General features: G+C 39.7%; 1 protein-coding gene across 2 annotated transcripts in view; it reads left to right on the forward strand.

The window, feature by feature from the left end:
• Positions 1-18,017, forward strand: part of LOC137284957 (probable E3 ubiquitin-protein ligase HERC4) — a 60,482-nt gene that overhangs the window by 36,691 nt on the left and 5,774 nt on the right. Inside the window, exons 17-28 of one of the 2 annotated variants that reach the window (XM_067817041.1) lie at positions 85-171; positions 1,042-1,206; positions 2,488-2,535; positions 4,904-4,999; positions 5,471-5,589; positions 5,897-5,944; positions 6,591-6,657; positions 7,850-7,932; positions 9,358-9,466; positions 11,471-11,545; positions 17,267-17,369; positions 17,648-17,700. In XM_067817041.1, coding sequence (XP_067673142.1) covers positions 85-171; positions 1,042-1,206; positions 2,488-2,535; positions 4,904-4,999; positions 5,471-5,589; positions 5,897-5,944; positions 6,591-6,657; positions 7,850-7,932; positions 9,358-9,466; positions 11,471-11,545; positions 17,267-17,369; positions 17,648-17,700 — 1,053 coding nt within the window. Of the gene's footprint in view, positions 1-84; positions 172-1,041; positions 1,207-2,487; positions 2,536-2,602; positions 2,651-4,903; positions 5,000-5,470; positions 5,590-5,896; positions 5,945-6,590; positions 6,658-7,849; positions 7,933-9,357; positions 9,467-11,470; positions 11,546-17,266; positions 17,370-17,647; positions 17,701-18,017 lie in introns of both variants that reach the window. The other variant, XM_067817040.1, reaches the window with a different exon arrangement.

Here is an 18,017-nt window from a genome sequence, read left to right on the forward strand (position 1 = left end):
GTTTCATTTAAACTTCCTGTTACCATGTATATGTATTTTCTATTGACAATTTCTCATGTTTATGTCACCATCTGTTTCGTGTAGGGTCTTCACTTCTGTAACTACCCATTCCTGTTTGATGCGGCTGCCAAAAGTATGCTCCTGCAGACTGATGCTATGATGCAGATGCAGGTATGTTGCCACAGTGTTACTGTAGCTTGCACATTTGTAATAGTCACCTGAAAGGGATGCCAAAATCACATTCTGTAAATATAGAAACTTTAAAGCCTGTGATAGATAAAAGTAGTGTCTTATGACATGTTTGAGATATATGTTAATTACAAGTGTGTTCCGGGTAAGTATCATCTGTAAGTCCTGTTTGTACAGAGTAGGGCAGAGGCTAGGGTCACTATGGCTTGTTATTAGAGTTGACGACAATGAGTATTTAGGTGATTAAAATGTTTGGCCTGGGGATTGTGTATCAACCTACACAGTGTTCTAGTCAGTGTTTTGGTTGGTGTATCGCAGAAATGTAGCCCAATATCTTCATGGTTTTGGTTTGGAGAACAGTCATGCATTGCTTGTTTGATTCTGTAAGGGGATTTTGTATCAGAATATTGCAGATACCTGTGAAGGTCCGCGGTAGAATAGATCTTCAGCAACCCATGCTTGCCATAAAAGGCAACTATGTTTGGCGACTAATGGGATTAGGTGGTCAGCCTCACTGACTTGGTGGACACATGTCATCAGTTCCCATTTATGCAGGTTGATGCTCATGTTGTTGATCAGTGGATTGTCTGGTCCAGACTCGATTATTTACAGACTATCACCATGTTAGCAGGAATATTGCTGAGTGCGGCGCAAAACTAAACTCACTCGCTCGCTCACTCACTCACTCACTCACTCACTCACTCACTCACTCACTCACTCACTCACAGAATATATTGCAGAATCAAACAAGACACAAACACTTTAATATAAATGTGCTGTGGGTGTTCAAATATTGTCTGATGCTTTTGAGGTCTTTATTCTTTTGTTAATGTGTGAAATGTTATTTTGCAGACTGCAATAGATGAAGTTGCTCAGAGGAATTTCTCAAGTCTCTTCCTGCCTATTGACCCAGTGAACCCATGTCTTGTCTTATTTGTTACCCGTGAAAATTTGGTGCAGGACACTCTTCAACAGCTCATTAAGTACACAAGTGCTGACTTAAAGAAACCCCTTAAAGTAAGACCAATGCAAGACACTGAAGAATCAGTCATTTATGAACATGAGCGAGACAATTGCATGTATATCAGAAAGTTTGGTCACAAGCTCTTACTTAATGCCAACCTTCTAGAAACACTCCCATCCCAAAACATCTTCAGTGATGACAACTGGCATGATCAGACAGTTTTAATTATTGTTCAAATAGAAAAGCTTAACTCACTGCCACAGTTGACTGATTCTAGTCTGACCATGACAGCATGTGATATTTTTCACCAGAGTTTTAGTCATTTGACAAAAATCTCCATCTATACTAGAACCAGGTTACATATCTTATATTTGGGATTACACTTTCTCAGTAAGTACAGATTCTACTTCTTTCGTTGGGTTGAGTCAAATCTGGGATTCCAGCCCACACTCTCAGATTCTGTGAAGACAATTTAGCCTGACTCTGAGAGCGTGGGTTCAAATCTGTGTTACATTTGTCCATTTTCTAAAGGCATTGTGTATTCATACACTAAAACCAGTAACAAATATAACAATTGTAATAACACGGTTTTCAATTTGACTGATAACCAGTTACAAATAGTCTCTCATTTGCAGGGATGAGAATTCTGCAAATCCACAAATTTTGTGTATTTGATGGCACTTGTCTCATTCATGATATATGTTATGTTGTTTCAATTAACACAACTCCAAAGAGCCCTTTTTCCTCTTTATTTTCACTATACCCATTCTCATCCCAGCATTTGATGTGTGTAAAATCTTCTACCTGTTGAAATTTCTGGTCTTCCCTTCCTTTAATATATCTGGAATACTGCAACAAATGGTTGAACATACAGAGTCATGTTGTATTGTATCAAGTGTGTGTACTATCATAATACTGTTCATTACAATATGTAAAACAATGTGCTGAACAGCCATCTTTAGCTGTAGTATTTTATGAATCAGAATTTAAGGAACCCACCTTTTCTAGCACATTTTTCACAGTTTTGTAATTGCCTGATGTTGCTATGCTGCTATGCTCATACTGCATTCTTAATAGAAACTTGCTGCTTATATATAGTTTTGCATTTTCAATCACAGTAAGAGTTTGCTTGTTTCTTTATATCATAATGGCATCATTTCTGTAAACTTTGCCAACAATATAAAAATATACATGCGTTTGAAAGACGCAATGTACTGTTATTTTCAAAACATACTGCAGTACATCCTTCGTGATGTATTTGAGTATTTCATACTATACTGGTAATACCTCAAACCTCTTATGTACACAGATGATTACCAAGTCCTACATTTCAGATTTTGTTTATGGGTGAAGAGGCAATAGATGCCGGTGGATTGAAGAAGGTAAATATATTCCGTCTTTTTTTAGTTTACGTGACTGACTGTCCAGTATTATCTGCAACTGTTGCAGGTGGTGTTCCTCGGCGAGGAGGCAGTTGATGAGGGCGGTGTTCGTAAGGTGCGATTCAACGTGGTGTATTTAGCATGTCAATTATTTTTACTGGACATTGCTACATGCTGTTCATATCCTGGGAGGGCAACTTCACTGTCTCGATAACCTTGGTTTGAACATCCATGGCTAATTGTGTTCTACTGATCCATCAGTTTCAGAGAAGCAATGCTGATTAGTCTTCTCGTGATAATAAAGGAATATACAGTGATCTTGTTTAGAAAAGACACTGACAATCCACTATTTTTGAACCGAAGATACTAGCCGATGGATCTGTGGATTGTTGTTTAACTGTTGTTTGTTTCAAGCATGTTTGACGTTTTCCCTCATCATTTACTTGTGATATCTTGCCTGGCAGTTGGTTATGACAATGCTATCGATAATGTTGGTTATATTTATACATGTAATCATAGAGTAATTGATGACATTTAATTCGAACTAAACAATTTTAGGGATGTCATCAAGTCAGGGAACAATACAATTTGCCCATGTTTTGTTCCATAATCTTGTTGGATGTCAGGTGTCATAGAATCTAAATTCTAATAGTGATAGACAAGGAATTATCCAAAGCATCTTCATAAATCTTCATCAGTCTAGCACTGTTGCTACTAATTAAGAAATTGTACCAGTTTGTTACGCAACACAAATATGTGTCCAGAACACACAAATGTAGAGAATGGATGCAGAAGAAAATTCTCCGCATTCAGAGGGTCACAAGTGTTATTCACAACACATCTGTGAATTAACTAAGTGTTTGTTTGTTTCCCTCATAGCAGTAAGGTGCTATCATTTATCATTCAGTCCATGTGATCAGTGATTCATTCCAGGCTCTAGAGAAACTGTCAAAAGTACAGTACTCTACACTGTTACTTCATGGGGCCCTTAAACCTAATATTTGACCGCCATGTTTGTGAGTCTAAGTAAAGCCTTTTGTACCCTTTATGCATTTTCAGTGGTGCCGTGTCCAGACATTTGTATTAATATAGTCATCATACTGTTAACTTAAAATTAGCCGTCAGGATACGTAGGTGCATGGCTTTAGTGAAAACCTTGTGGGTCTGAGCTTGCATGACATATTTTCATGAATAATATTTTTGAGAGGTATTTTGCATGTGAGATATTTGACTATTTGTTAAGTTTCTGGGGAAAGATGCATTCTGTTTTGGTTGACCTGTGCATATCTTTGTCAAATTAACTGGTTTATGAGAAGGCTGTCTTGAATGAGACAGTATGAAGTGTAGTTGCATGCTATTTATTGTCTATTTATTAATATATAATCACATTTGTGAAAATATTTAACAATAATTTTACAAGCATCTTATATAGGTATTAGTAATCAATCAAAATATTGTATTGAATACTTACTAAATTATTACAAGCTGTAATTGCAGAGTTGTTAATTAAAGATTGGCATACAAAATCTGTAAGGTTGATTTGTACAAAATGAGTGTGGGCAAGTCTTTGAAGGGCATTTAGAAGTGAAATGCATAAGAATGAAGATTAAGCATTATCTTAATAATGAAGGAGTAAGCATTAACTCCGAAACGTTGTAATGAAGGAGTAAGCATTAACTCCGAAACGTTGTGTTCTCATATAAAGAAGTTGATATCCATAAAATCTTCATTCGAGTGTGGGCAGTTGCAAATTAATCAGGATTGGTTTGTGTCTGTGTTTTCCATAATGTAACCCTGTCTGATGTGTGTCTGTGTATAAGTGAGACACTGTCTGTGTTCCCATGATGTAACCCTGTCTGATGTGTGTCTGTGTATAAGTGTGACACTGTCTATGTTCCCATGATATAACCCTGTCTAATGTGTGTCTGTGTATAAGTGTGACACTGTCTGATGTGTGTCTGTGTATACACGTGACACTGTCCGTGTTTCCATGATTGTAACCCTGCATGATGTGTGTCTGTGTATAAGTGTGACACTGTCTGTGAAACCCATCATGTATATTTGTGTCTCAGAGTAATCTTGTCTCATTGTATCCATTTCTGTATTCCTACAGTGTAACCTAGTCTTATATCTATTTGTTTCCCATTGTAGCACTTTCTGTGTCACAACAATGTAACCCTGTCTGATATGACCCTCGGTCCCATTTTAACAGTGATATCTGTTTGTATCCCTACACTGTAACCCTGTCTGGGGTCTGTGTCCCCGAATGTATCCCTGTCTGACATCCTTGTCCCCCAGTGTATCCCTGTCTAATGTCTAAGTCCTCACAATGTAACCCTGTATGATGTTTGTCTGTCTGTGTCCCCAGGAGTTCTTCTTGCTGTTGCTGAGAGAGGTTCTCGACCCCAAGTATGGGATGTTCCGCTACCATGAAGAATCCCACATGCAGTGGTTTAACCCACAGGTATGGCCTGACATAAAATCAGTAACTTCTGGATATACAAAATGTGACATATGAATAGCATTTTGCTTTTTTCTTTCCACTCACTGATGTGAGGGCAAATTTTTGGAGGTTGTTATTGGTCATAATTATAAGTAAATTAGGACTGGCAACTGACAAATTTAGTGTCGATCAGAAGAAATATAAGTATTTATTGATATGAAAGTTATGTCGTAGATGATCTCCATCAGAGATAACTGGTGAAATAAAGTTATGATATATACAATATTTGTTATTATTGATTTCAGAGAGCAAGTGTTATTATTAAATATTTAATGTCAATAAAGTAAGTGTTGTCAAATATGCTGTTTTTCTTTGAAGCAGTTTGAACACTTGCACAAAGTTATTTCTTTAAAATAAAAAGAATAATAATCATCATCATCATCATCATCATCAACACCACTGTCGTCATCCATCTTGGCTCCACTGTTGCAGACATTTGAGGACAATTCCATGTTCCATCTAATCGGCATCCTCTGTGGACTGGCTATCTACAACTTCACCATCATTGATCTACACTTCCCACAAGCTCTGTATAAGAAACTACTGAAACGGTAACCTGACAACAGGCTTATGCTGTATCAGTCTCATGGCAGCCTTGCACTTTGAAGAGAGTGTGATTCACCCTTTTGGAAAATTGCAAATAAAACTCTGTCAGTATTGTATTGACAAACTTTTGAGGAGTTTATTCTAAACTAAAAGCTTTTTGTAGGCATTTTGGAAACTATGTTGCTCAAAATGGAGAAAATCAGTCTCTGTGCAGGTTTATGCAGGTATTGTTTGACAAAGGGAGACCCAGTTCTATTAGGACACATCACCCCTAAAGACACTAAGTCTTTGATCAGTGAAAATTTGTTTCAGAGTACCGACAATAGACGACATGAAACAACTTCTGCCTACTGTAGGGAGGTGAGTAGATATTCTAGCATCACAGTTTTGTAATGCTGACAAACCAGTGCTGTCAGGGGTTTTATCGGTATGTAGAATATCGTTGTTATATCTGACATGCCAAGGGTCCATCACCATGTGAAGTTTGACAGTGTTGTATGTCGTGTCAAGGGTCCACAGCTATGTTCAGTATGATTGTGTTGTGTTGTCTGACATGTCAGATTTGTCAGTAAGTTCATGAAGTATGATTGTGTAAATAGAGGATACTAAACGACCTTCCATGTAATACCATTTTTGTTAAACGAGTTAATTATTTGTTATCAAATGAGCGAAAACGAGTTTGATATTAAATCTTTATTGAGTTTAGCAAAAATGATATTTCACAGAAGCGAGTTTAGTATTCTGTTTATTACTTGCCAACATAAATTGACAGAAATTCCCTACAGTGTGAGGACTCTCAGCTTTCCATGAGTCAAGCAAGGGCTAGTAAAATTGTGACATCGGCATTAGCATTGTGACGTCACAACTTTGAAGCATTTTGACGTCATACGCCAAGCGATATTACACTATATTACACTACAGTATCTCCAATGGGCGAGTAATAACTATATCTAACATGCCGAGGGTGCATCATCATGTGGAGTACCGGTGTGTTTGTGTACTGCAGGAGCTTGCAGCATTTGTTGGAGCATGAGGGAAATGATGTGGAGGAAGTGTTTGGCCTTACCTTTGAGGTGAGTATGTAGAATATCACACAACTGAATACATATCTACAATAGGTGTAGCAATTTAACATGGTCAGTTCACTATTGGCTTCGATGGAGCAATCTGATTATGTATCACTTTATCTCATCTCACTGCATTAGTGCTAATGTTTACAACATTCTACTACAGGTTCAGATGGTCACAGTGGGTATGTATTTTTATGGGAGACCGGATTGTTTGATGTTATGCTGGGTGTGCCATGAAATATATAGGACTAAAATACTGTTGTATACATAGCATTGATCATTTATTGTATGGACCTGATCCTGATACAGCATTTAGTTCTTTATATTAGGTCTTTTGTTCCCGATGGATTAAAGCTAATTTAGTCAATGACAACTGCACTGATAGTTTTGTAAAGTTGTGTTGTTGTGATATAACAAGGTCCGAGTATACATGTGGTGTGTTCTTATGCAAGTTACTTAGTTTGAAAATATTGCTCACCTATCAGTGAAAGGGTACCAGGTAGGATGGGGTTTTAATGTCAGTGTTAACCTTTCACCATCACTAAACTGCTCAGGTTTACTCCCCAAAGAGTTAAGAATAAAAGTTAATTGCATACTGATCCATTGATAATGTACAGCTTTGAGCATGCCCTAGGGTGTTAATTTGGTGCATGTCATATATATACATTATTTATATGCTGTAGACCCGTCAAGATATGGGATAGAATAGTCCTCTAGCAACCCATAAAAGGCAACTATGGTTGTCATAAGGGACGACTATCAGGATCAGGTGGTCAGACTCACTGACTTGGTTGACACATCTCATCGGTTCCCAGTTTTGCACATTGATGCTTATGCTGTTGATCACTGGATTGTCTGGTCCAGTCTTGATTATTTACGGACCACCGCCATACAATCTGGAATATTGCTGAGTGTGGCGTGAAACTAAACCCACTCCCTCATTCATGTGATGTAACAGCAAGAGTAATATGAAAGTTGTGTTGAGTTAAGTTGAGTTTATAGCCTGAGGTGTATCAGTTCACCTTACACACTTGTGCCCCTGTGACTGACAGTATGTGCTCTCAATGAAATCGATTCCCAGATTATCCCGTTTTGTGTCACCTTCCTCTAACAATTGATTTGAAAGCAGTGATCAACTTCAAGAAATTCCACATGGCAGTATACCAAATTTATTCACTTGTGGACTGTTCTGCAGATCACGCTGGAGGTGTTTGGAGAGGTGAAGACCCTGGAACTGTGCGAAAACGGCAGCAAAAAATGTGTCAACAAAGACAACAGGTAGAGTTCGTTTTAAAAGGGAATGGGAATAAGGGTCATCTTTCAATTCAATTTCTGACATTATCACTGACTGATAAATTTGCTTATACTATCATGGCTTCTGATCTGTCAGATATGACATTTTTATTCTATGGGACCATTCATTATTTATGGCTATGGGAGGTAATGATAACTTTCAGAGCGGAGATAGAGAACTACCAGTTTGGTTCACATATACTAGAGATGGATCAGCTGATTTTTGCATTTCATGCAGATGTTGGGGAGTGTTCCTTTTTGTGTGTAGGGTAGGGGTAGTGTGGGAGTGTCATTTTGTACATGCTCCTTCATAAGGATCATCATCTTCCCTCTAGCTAAATAATGAGACCCTTGAAGTTCTGGTGTAGAATAGGCCTTCAGCAATGCATGCTTGCCCTAAAAGGTGGTGACTCTGCTTGTTCTAAGAGGCAACTAACAGGATCGGGTGGTCAGGCTCACTGACTTGGCTGACACATGTCATTGGTTGACATTTGCGCAGATTGATGCTCATGCTGTTTATCACTAGATTGTCTGGTCCAGACTCAATTATTTACAGACCGCCGCCGCTGGACTATTGCTAAATGCAGTATAAAACTAAACTCACTCACTCATTATAAATAATGAATGGTCCCTAACTGTGCAATCATTCAGTAAAACTGTACATGATGATATGAACACAGTCTTCTGTTTTGCAACATATGTCTTATTTGGGATGAGCACAATGATATGAGATAATGTGGCCTGTAGTTGGCAGGGCTGTGCTCCAAGTAGGAATCCTCCTTGGTACTGCTACTGGGTCTGGTTCCATGACTTGTTTGATGTCACTTCAGTGTATGATGTGGATTGATGTTCATGATATCAGTCACTGAATTGCCTGGTCCAAACTTAAATATGTAAAAGTTGCTATAACATTGCAGGAATATTAAAGGTTCGAATTATTCACTGGTCAAGAGTTTGGAGATATGACATATTTACCAGATGATATTTTACTTTAACATTTCTGATGAGTTAAATATGAATTTAGATCACTTATTTCACAGTTAAATACATATGTCAGTTACCCAAACAAAATACACAAACCAATCAACAGGGGTTTTTTTTCAAGGTTTATTGACCAAGCATACTTCCTGTTCATTTTGGACTATAAAGCAATGTTTTTTTCAACTACCTTTTCGGGCTGACACTTAGGTCTGAAATCCGAAATAGTGAGAGCCTGAGATAGAGAGTTTTTTCATTATGACAACAAGGAGGATTACATCAGGACCATAGTCTGGTTTATACAGCAATCCGAGAAAGGCAGAGTCCCCGTTGCACAGAGTGACTTGATGTTTAGAATGTTGAATAAATACAGTCGAGTCCCAAATAATTTGATGTATCGGTGGATACTTAAATCTACCTTCTTTCTACTAGGAAAGAGTATGTGGATCTGTACATCGACTTCCTGTTCAACAAGTCTGTGGAGAGCCAGTTTGATGCCTTCAGCAGTGGATTCCTTAAAGTCTGTGGTGGTAATGTCCTGGTACGTACTCTGATGTTTGTCAACATATACACAAAAAGTAGTATCCAAAGGCATTACTTAGAAGTCAAGAAGCTGATGTTGCCTGTTTCATTTCCTTTCTACTGAATTCTAAGATTGAAAAGACTGTCTTAGACTTTGATAGTAATGTGTATCTATCTATGAGACTACCAAAGGGGTGATTTGAACTCAAAATTCAAACTTACCAAATACTGGTACATCCCTGTACTCAAATTGTCTTTGAATGGATATTTTATCATCCCTGTGGCACAAATTATTTAATACCAGACACTGACACATGCACGCACGCACGCAAGCACGCACGCACGCACGCACGCACGCACGCACGCACGCACACACATATGAATGGTATTAGTTGGGCTATGTTGTCAGGCAAGGATTTGCAAGTAAAAAATTATCACTGTAATCTTCCTTTAACAAAATTTGTTACAACAATGATTTTAACAAAATGTGCACCAGTAGGCACTGAAGAAAATCCCTGTTTGTTTGACATGAAATTGCGTATCATCATTAGGCTACTTCTTTTTTTCTTTTTGTTTTAAACATATTTTATTCATGAGAAATGGATTGGGTACAAGTTATACAACTTTGAACACCTCTGTAGTATTTACATAATATTATTTACATTTATTATGCAAGGCGGACAGTCAAGAACAGAAAGATGAGAAAGACTGGGGCAACTGCAATAATTAAGAAAATCTTTTTGATTGACAAATATATGTTTGAACAATTTTAGATACGTTTTGATTGGCATCATCAGTCAGATCTGCGTTGCCACATAGCAGTAACTCAGAATATATATTTACATTGGTAACTCTGAGTAAATGAGCCATCATGGTAGATCTCTGTTGAGTATATAGTTGACAGTCACAAACATATCCACAAGAACATTTTGGATTATCTATTATACCAGCATGGAATAGATCGTAATTAATTTGACTACACATGTAACGTAGTTTTGTAAGGTGATTATTAGTGATTCTCGGCCCAAAATCAAAGTATTGGGGAGCTGTGTTTTGTGTTACAGCAATATTTGATTTAAAAGAATTCAGTGACAAGCTGCTTCTAACTTCAACTGGAAATTCATTCCACATTCTAATTGTGGATGGAAAATATGAATTATACGAAAACTTTAATCGTGAGAAGGTAAGCGAGACATCGTCAGAGTTACGAAGATTATGGTTACTTTTAGAGGCTACCTTCCCAGGAGCAAGATCATTAAGGTACAATGGTGCCATATTATGCTGTATTTTGTGAAAAAGACAAAGTTTTCACTTTCTCCTACGCTCTGCTAAAGATTCCCAACCAGTTTCATAATACAGATGTTCACGATGAGTATATTTCGGCAAACCTGTTACAATTCTTGCTGCTTCTAATTGCAGTTGTTCTGATTTATTTGCTTGGTATTGAGCACACCCATGGTTTCTGTATTCATCTGATTTCCCTGTTCATTAGAAGATGTACTGCATGGAGCCTTGAGGGGTGCATTCATGATTTGATTGTGAGGTAGCATGGATTATGTAGACGGTATTGATTTATAACAGACTACCACAACTCAAGATTAGGAACTCATTGTTAACTCACTGGGTGTACCATGCTTTTATCTTGTGCAACAGGCTTTGCACATTTGTGGTTACAAGTAGGTCAGCAGATCAATGAGTTCATGAGGAAACAATTGTGTATGTTCACTGTAATGTTAAATTAATGACACATCAGATTATTCAAAATTCAGACTTTGATGATAAGTCCGGTGAATGGTTGGTGATGTTGGATCATGAATGGTGCTGCTAAATCGGGTGAATGGTGATGATGGATCATGAACAGTGATGATAAATAAGGTGAATGGTGAGGGTAGATCATGAATGGTGATGATAAATAGGGTGAATGGTGATGGTGGATCATGAATGGTGATGATGGATCAAGAGAATAGAGATAATGGATCATATGAATAGTGATGACAGATAAAACTCCCACATTCTTCTTCAGGAGCTGTTTCATCCTCAAGAACTGCAGGCAATGGTTGTGGGCAACGAGAATTATGATTTCATGGAACTGGAAAAGGTGACTTGAATTATAGTCATGCATCAAGAGTGTTATAAAATGCAGATATGAAATATGACCCCAGAGTCTAGTCTGCTTCCCTTAATCAAAGCTGATTTGCCAATGTGTGCGCTCTGAGAAAACATTGTTGATTTCTCCTTATCCTAATGCTAATTAAGCTTGTCTCCTCCCTCTGTGCAAAGATAGTGGAACATTTGAAATCCTTGAAGTTCCTTTCCAATGGAACCATATGTACAATACACTCACGCTTCGGGTGTCTCCCTTTCCCACCAGTAAGGTCACACGACTGGCCATGCTTCCCACTCGGTCCTGATATAGCAATAAGTTTTTGCTTTAATTTCGGTCCTTACCATAGGTCTATAGCATATTACCTCAAGCTTCGCTTAGTAGGAGATCTGACAGAGTTGAATTGCTATTCAATCTTGAATGGCTACCTTGCAATCAACGACTGTCATTGTACGGAAGTATCTGGATCTGCGCGCAGACTCCATGAGAAATTTCACTTTTACTTCAAGCATCGTCTTGTCTAGACATGTGTGGTAGCTATTTATTTTCAGAAGAAGAAGAAGCAGGACTATAAATTCTGGTGCATAGTCTGAACTTTGCGGACTCTGGGGCGGTGTTGGATAAGGCCATTAGAAGACTATCTTCAAGCAGCGTCTTATAAGAACTCCCTTTTCTTTAGAGGCCCTATCGTCTGCCTTTCGTGACAGAGCGAGTACATGCGGTAGAGGGAAGAAGCACTACGTCCCAAGGAAGGAATCTGTTAAACCCGCCACTACCAGAGGTCGCGGTCGTGACCTCCCGTCCCCAGCTGTGCCAGTTTTCCCTACACCGGTAGGCGGGAGACTGGGCATCTTTTGGAGGAACTGGTCCATCCTCGAAGATCCTTACATTACCAGAATCCTAGAGAAGGGCTATAAGCTACCGGTCATACAGCCTCCACCGTTGACATCCCAGCTGGTGTCATGGGTGTATCCAGGGGTGTATCCAGGGCTCATTCCCAAGAAGGACTCCGACAAGCTACACATGATTCACAACATGGCAGCGTTCAATGATCGTTACTTGATTGAGCCTCCTCACTTCAAGATGGTATCTCTGGAACAGCTGCTCCTCATGTTGGTCCCGGTAAAGTGGCTGTGCAGTCTCGACATACAGGATGCTTACCTGCACATCCCCATCTACCCAGCTCACAGGAAGTTTCTGAGGTTTGTAATCACAACGCCTATCAGTCGATTTCTTCAGGACTTAACGCGCAGAGGGCACCTGATGTTGTGACCGTTACCTCCTCCTGTACATACAGACAGACGCTTTTGGCCGCCCCCTGGTGGCCAGCAAGGACGTGGTTGCTGCGTCATCCCCACAGTCGAACACTGCACCTTTACCCGGTGCGGTTTCATCTATGCGTCTGGACCATTTGCAAAGGACTTTGAGGGCCAAGGGGTACTCATCTCTAGTGGTGAAGATCATTGCCTGGGCGCTAGGGTCACCCCAGTTCCTGGCGGAGTTTTTACGTTATTTGCTGTGCTCAAGGAAGCTCAGGGGCAGTACTATTGGTACTTACCTGTTAGCGTTAAATTCAGTGTTAGCTGTCAGAGGAGGTAGGAAGGTCTCGAAGATCCCCAAACTTCTTGCTATGTTGAAGGCGTTCAAGTTGGAGGACCAAAAGGTTAAGTTCCGGCCGCCGACGTGGGACTTAAACGTTGTGCCACAGCACTTGAGAGGTCGCCCCTAAGAGCTGCTGAACAGGGCATCGTTTGACAGCTTTACAAGGAAGATGGTGTTTCTGCTGGCACTAGCTACATCGGCGAGAGTTAGCGAAATTCACGCGCTTGATGTGACTATGGTCCGGTTTGAACAGACCAGATATGGGGCTGTTCACTTTGGCCTCCTCTGGAATTTCCTAGTGAAGAACCAGCTGCCAGGTCAACCAGACAGGTTATTCACCATCCGTCCTCCTACTGCCATCATCGGACCAGAGGATCGAGAAGAGCAGTTATTTTGTCAGGTCCAGGCCCTTAGATTATATATCAAAAAGTCCTCTCCTTGTCAGGGAACTAGGAAAAGGTTGTTCCTGCCTTTTTCCATAACTACTAAAGGGGAAGTCACCCGGAACTCAAATTAGCCTTATGGTTGAGGCAGACCATCCTGGCGGCTTATGACGCACAGAATCTTCCACACCCATCTTCGAACAACCCACACGAGATTCAAGCGTTAGTCTTGACTTTGGCCCTGCATAGAAATTGTACAGTTCCTGACATTATGGCGTGATGTTTTTGGCGGTCCTCTACAGTATTTGCCAGCCATTACTTGCGGGACTTGGCGGTGGAAGATATTGAGGGGCTGCAGTCTTTCGGACCATTGGTGGTTGCACAGCAACTCAATCATCCTTCCGCCCTTTAAGTACGATCTTACTTACCTTGGTCTATGGGGGTCTTGTACTTACGTGAGATGATGTACCGTACCCTGCCGGTGATTAGTTCGTGACCTGCCACTCTGATTCTGGTTCCAGTGGACCTTCACAAGGGATTGTTGTGGCAGACTGGTGTGCAGTGAATCAGTAGTGGTCCGGCTGCCCCAAGGCATATGTGGGATGTTAAGTCCAACACCAATGTCCTCTCTGTTGCATCCATATGCTATAGACCTACGGTAAGGTAAGTAAAAAATTTGTTAAAATCTGAACATTTAAATACTTGCCTTACCTTAGGGCGGTTAGTCCCTCCCAACGCTGGATGCTCCTCCCCACTACAGACTCTTTGGACCTAAAAGTAAAAGTGAAGTTTCTCATGGAATCTGCGCGTATGCGCAGTGGGGAGATCCAGATACTTCCGTATCATGACAGTCTTAGATTGCGAGGTAGCCATTCAAGATTGAATAGCATTCAACTCTGTCAGATCTCATAAGCGAAGCTTGATGTAATATGCTATAGACCTATGGTAAGGTAAGTATTTAAATATCTAAAATATTTAGATTTTAACAATTATGTCGTGTTCATTTTTTGGATTGTAGTTGTTATTGTCTTTATGTAAAATATATAAATTTTCTTGTGTTTTGGACGCGATTTTTCATCGACATAGACTTGTTCTCATTTGATGAAATCATGTTGAAGCTGAGTGATGACAAGAGAGAATGCCTTCTGATCGGAACACATACATGTTGATCTCAATGCTCAGTGTCCAAATCTGAATGCAACAGTTCCCAGATTCCAGTGTCTGACACTGTTAAGAATCTTGGTGTGATTTTTGATCCAGAGCTTTCATTTGATGATCACATAATCAGGCTGATCAAAAGATGTTTCTGTCATTTGAGAAATATTAGCAGCATTCGGAAATACTTAACTAAGGACTCAGCTGCCATCCGTGTCCTGTCTCTGGTGATGAGTACACATGACTACTGAAACAGTCTCCTGACTGATGCAACAAAATCTCAGATCTCCAGGCTACAACATGTCCGAAACACTGCTGCTAGAATTGTGTCACTGACTCCAAAATCTGATCACATCATATCTCCTGTTTTGAGATCACTGCACTGGTTTCCAATTGAATGCAGAATCACCTATAAACTATGTAGGCTTACTTTTAAATGTCTCTCTGGAATGGTGCCAAACTATCTATCCATTCTCATTGATATCAACCTGCCACACTAAATCTCTCAGATCAGATAACAAATGACTCCTTGTTGTCCCTCATGTACGGACCAAATGATCTGGCCATTTGGCCATTTGCTCCTACTGCCTGGAATAGCCTACCCATTGAAATTAGACTCTGTCAAGACCATTCTTCCTTTCACTCTTATCTCAAGACCTACTTCTACAGACTCACCAATTCTAAATGATTCCTACTGGAGATCAAGCTGAAGTACCAGAACTACTCACCTTTCTATGCTTTTTCAAGCTGGAAGACCAACAATGCAGATTAAATGTCGTACTACAACACCTCACAAGCGAAGTCTACCAGTCACTAAATTGGACATCAGAGAATGTACATCTAGGACTGAGGTGGGGTTTTATCACTAAAAATCAACTGCCTGGACAACCAGACAGAAAATTCCACATCCCGGCATTATCTTCAGTCCTCAGGCCACATGATACTCTTGATTTATCATTATGCCTAGTCAGAGCGTTGAAAATATATCTCCAGTGTACTAAGACAAGGACACAACTACTGAGACACCTATGGAAGTATCCTGCAAAACTATCTCAGTTTGGATGAGAGCTGTTATACCAAAAAGCAGCAAGACTCGAGCCTCCGCAGGCCTCCAATTCATACAAAGTGAGAGCCTTGGCATCGACACTCACTCTACATGGAAACTGCTCATTATCAACTATAATGGAGGGCTGCTTTTGGTAATCAAATACAGTCACTAACTACAGGACATTGCCACGAAGGACGTCGATGACATTCACCAGTTTGGGCCTCTTTGTTGTTGCACAACTGAAGGTTCCACAAAGGCTCTGAGTTTCAGCAGACACTCTGCAGAGTATAATGGTTGAGAGTCAATGCGCACATCTTGAATAGGCTAGCATGAGTGAATATGACCTTGTACTAATGAAGATGCTTTTACATGAGGAAGGGTCGTGACTGGTCTTGATTGAAAATCTTGACATATAGTTAGACACAAGCTGGATGCTAGCTGACCTACATATCATCACATTCCAGTCAACAAATGCTTCAAGAGTATTGGAAGAACAGGACCCAACTATCGCTGTTGTAATTCCAGAAAAAGTGGGGTAGTACTGAAGGTGCTTATATGGTAGTCAACAGAATCCAGCATGGCCAGACCCACCACCGTTTCTGTTGGATTCTGTAAGCATAAGCATGAGTCAGTATAAGGAAAAATATGTAATTTTCTGAATAAAATTAATCCAGCCCTCCCAACCACCCCTCCTAGGCACGCTGAATTCATTATCATTCTCATGTCGTGCTTATGAGATTCAGAGAGAGTAGCAAGCATCGCTGGTCATGTGACCGTATCGGCGGGAATGTGATACCCCCACCAATGTGTGAGTGTATTGTATGTCTGCTTTCATTAGAAGGGAACTTCAAGGGATTTCAAGTATTCCAGTATCTTATCACAGAGGGAGGAGATAAGCATAATAAGCATGAGTCAGGATAAGTATAAAATATCAATTTTATTCAAAAAATAACATTTTTGTTAAATTGTATATACATGTATACATATATAAAATAATCAGATACATTATTCTTGACTTTTACTCTCAACTCAAGATTAATAAGCTATGTCAGAGGCTGGTTCTGTTCACAGATAGTTTTGTCTTGTTTGTTTAGTGTTGAAATCAGCACTATCCAAGCTTTATGATGGTGATCTGCAATTAATCGTCACTGCACCAGACAATCCAGTGATTTATTTACATGAGCTTTAACTTACACAGTTGAGATATGGTGACATGCATTACTGAAATTAGAGAGTTTGCCTACTTGATAATGTTAGTAACCTCTTCAAACAAGAATGAATAGCCGAAGACCAGATGTGACTCATGATCAGTCAAGGGGCTGTGGGGTACTCAAGTGGTTAAAGTGTTTGCTCATTACACTTGACTTGACCAGAGTTCGATTCCCCACATGGGTACATCGTGTGAAGCCCATTTCTGATGTCCCCACTGTGATATTGCTGGAATGTTGCTAAACGTGATGTTAAACTCACTCACTTTTTCAAATGATCAGTCAGTTTCATGATTGTCTGACCATGTTCATACTACAGAACACAGAATACAAGGGAGAGTACCATCGCTATCACCCGACCATCAAGTTCTTCTGGGAGGTGTTTCATGAGATGGAGATGGAAGACAAGAAGAAGTTCCTATGTGAGTAGACCATTACAGTGTATGTTTTCATACTATACCATACTACTTCAAACCATCAAAGTTTGGCAACTCCTCGCCATTTGATAGTGCTAGAGGGATTGTTGATAGGACACTTTACAGTTCGTAGTTTCAATAATTGCATTACATTACAACTGAAGCTGTATACTTTATATATGATTTTGTGCAAACAACAGTGTGGTAGGATAGGGAATTGCCTTTCTCACTCATGAGCAAACAAATTTGATCACTGACGGTCATTTTTGTGCTTTTATCTTCAGTGTTCCTCACTGGCAGTGACAGGATTCCAATATTTGGTATGAAATATGTAAAGGTGAGTCTGTGAATGTTAGTGATGTTAATTCTGTACATAATACATGTGTACAAATATGACAAGTGTAAGCTAGGTCACAGTGTCACATACTGGCTCAATTCAAACTTGACTTGCTGAAAACAGGTAGAAAGAGAAGGAATTTATGCTGCTTCTATCAATGTTCCAGCAGTATCACTATTTGAGATGCCAGAACGTGGGGACATAGGCTGTACTCACTGTACCCGTGAGGGGAATCGTAAACAAGTTTTCAGATAGCAAGCAAACACTTAAGCCACTGGGCTACCTCATCACCCCAGTGTCGATAAGGAAAACATTTG

This window comes from Haliotis asinina, chromosome 5 (genome assembly GCF_037392515.1).
Source record: "Haliotis asinina isolate JCU_RB_2024 chromosome 5, JCU_Hal_asi_v2, whole genome shotgun sequence".
Lineage (NCBI taxonomy): Eukaryota > Metazoa > Mollusca > Gastropoda > Lepetellida > Haliotidae > Haliotis > Haliotis asinina.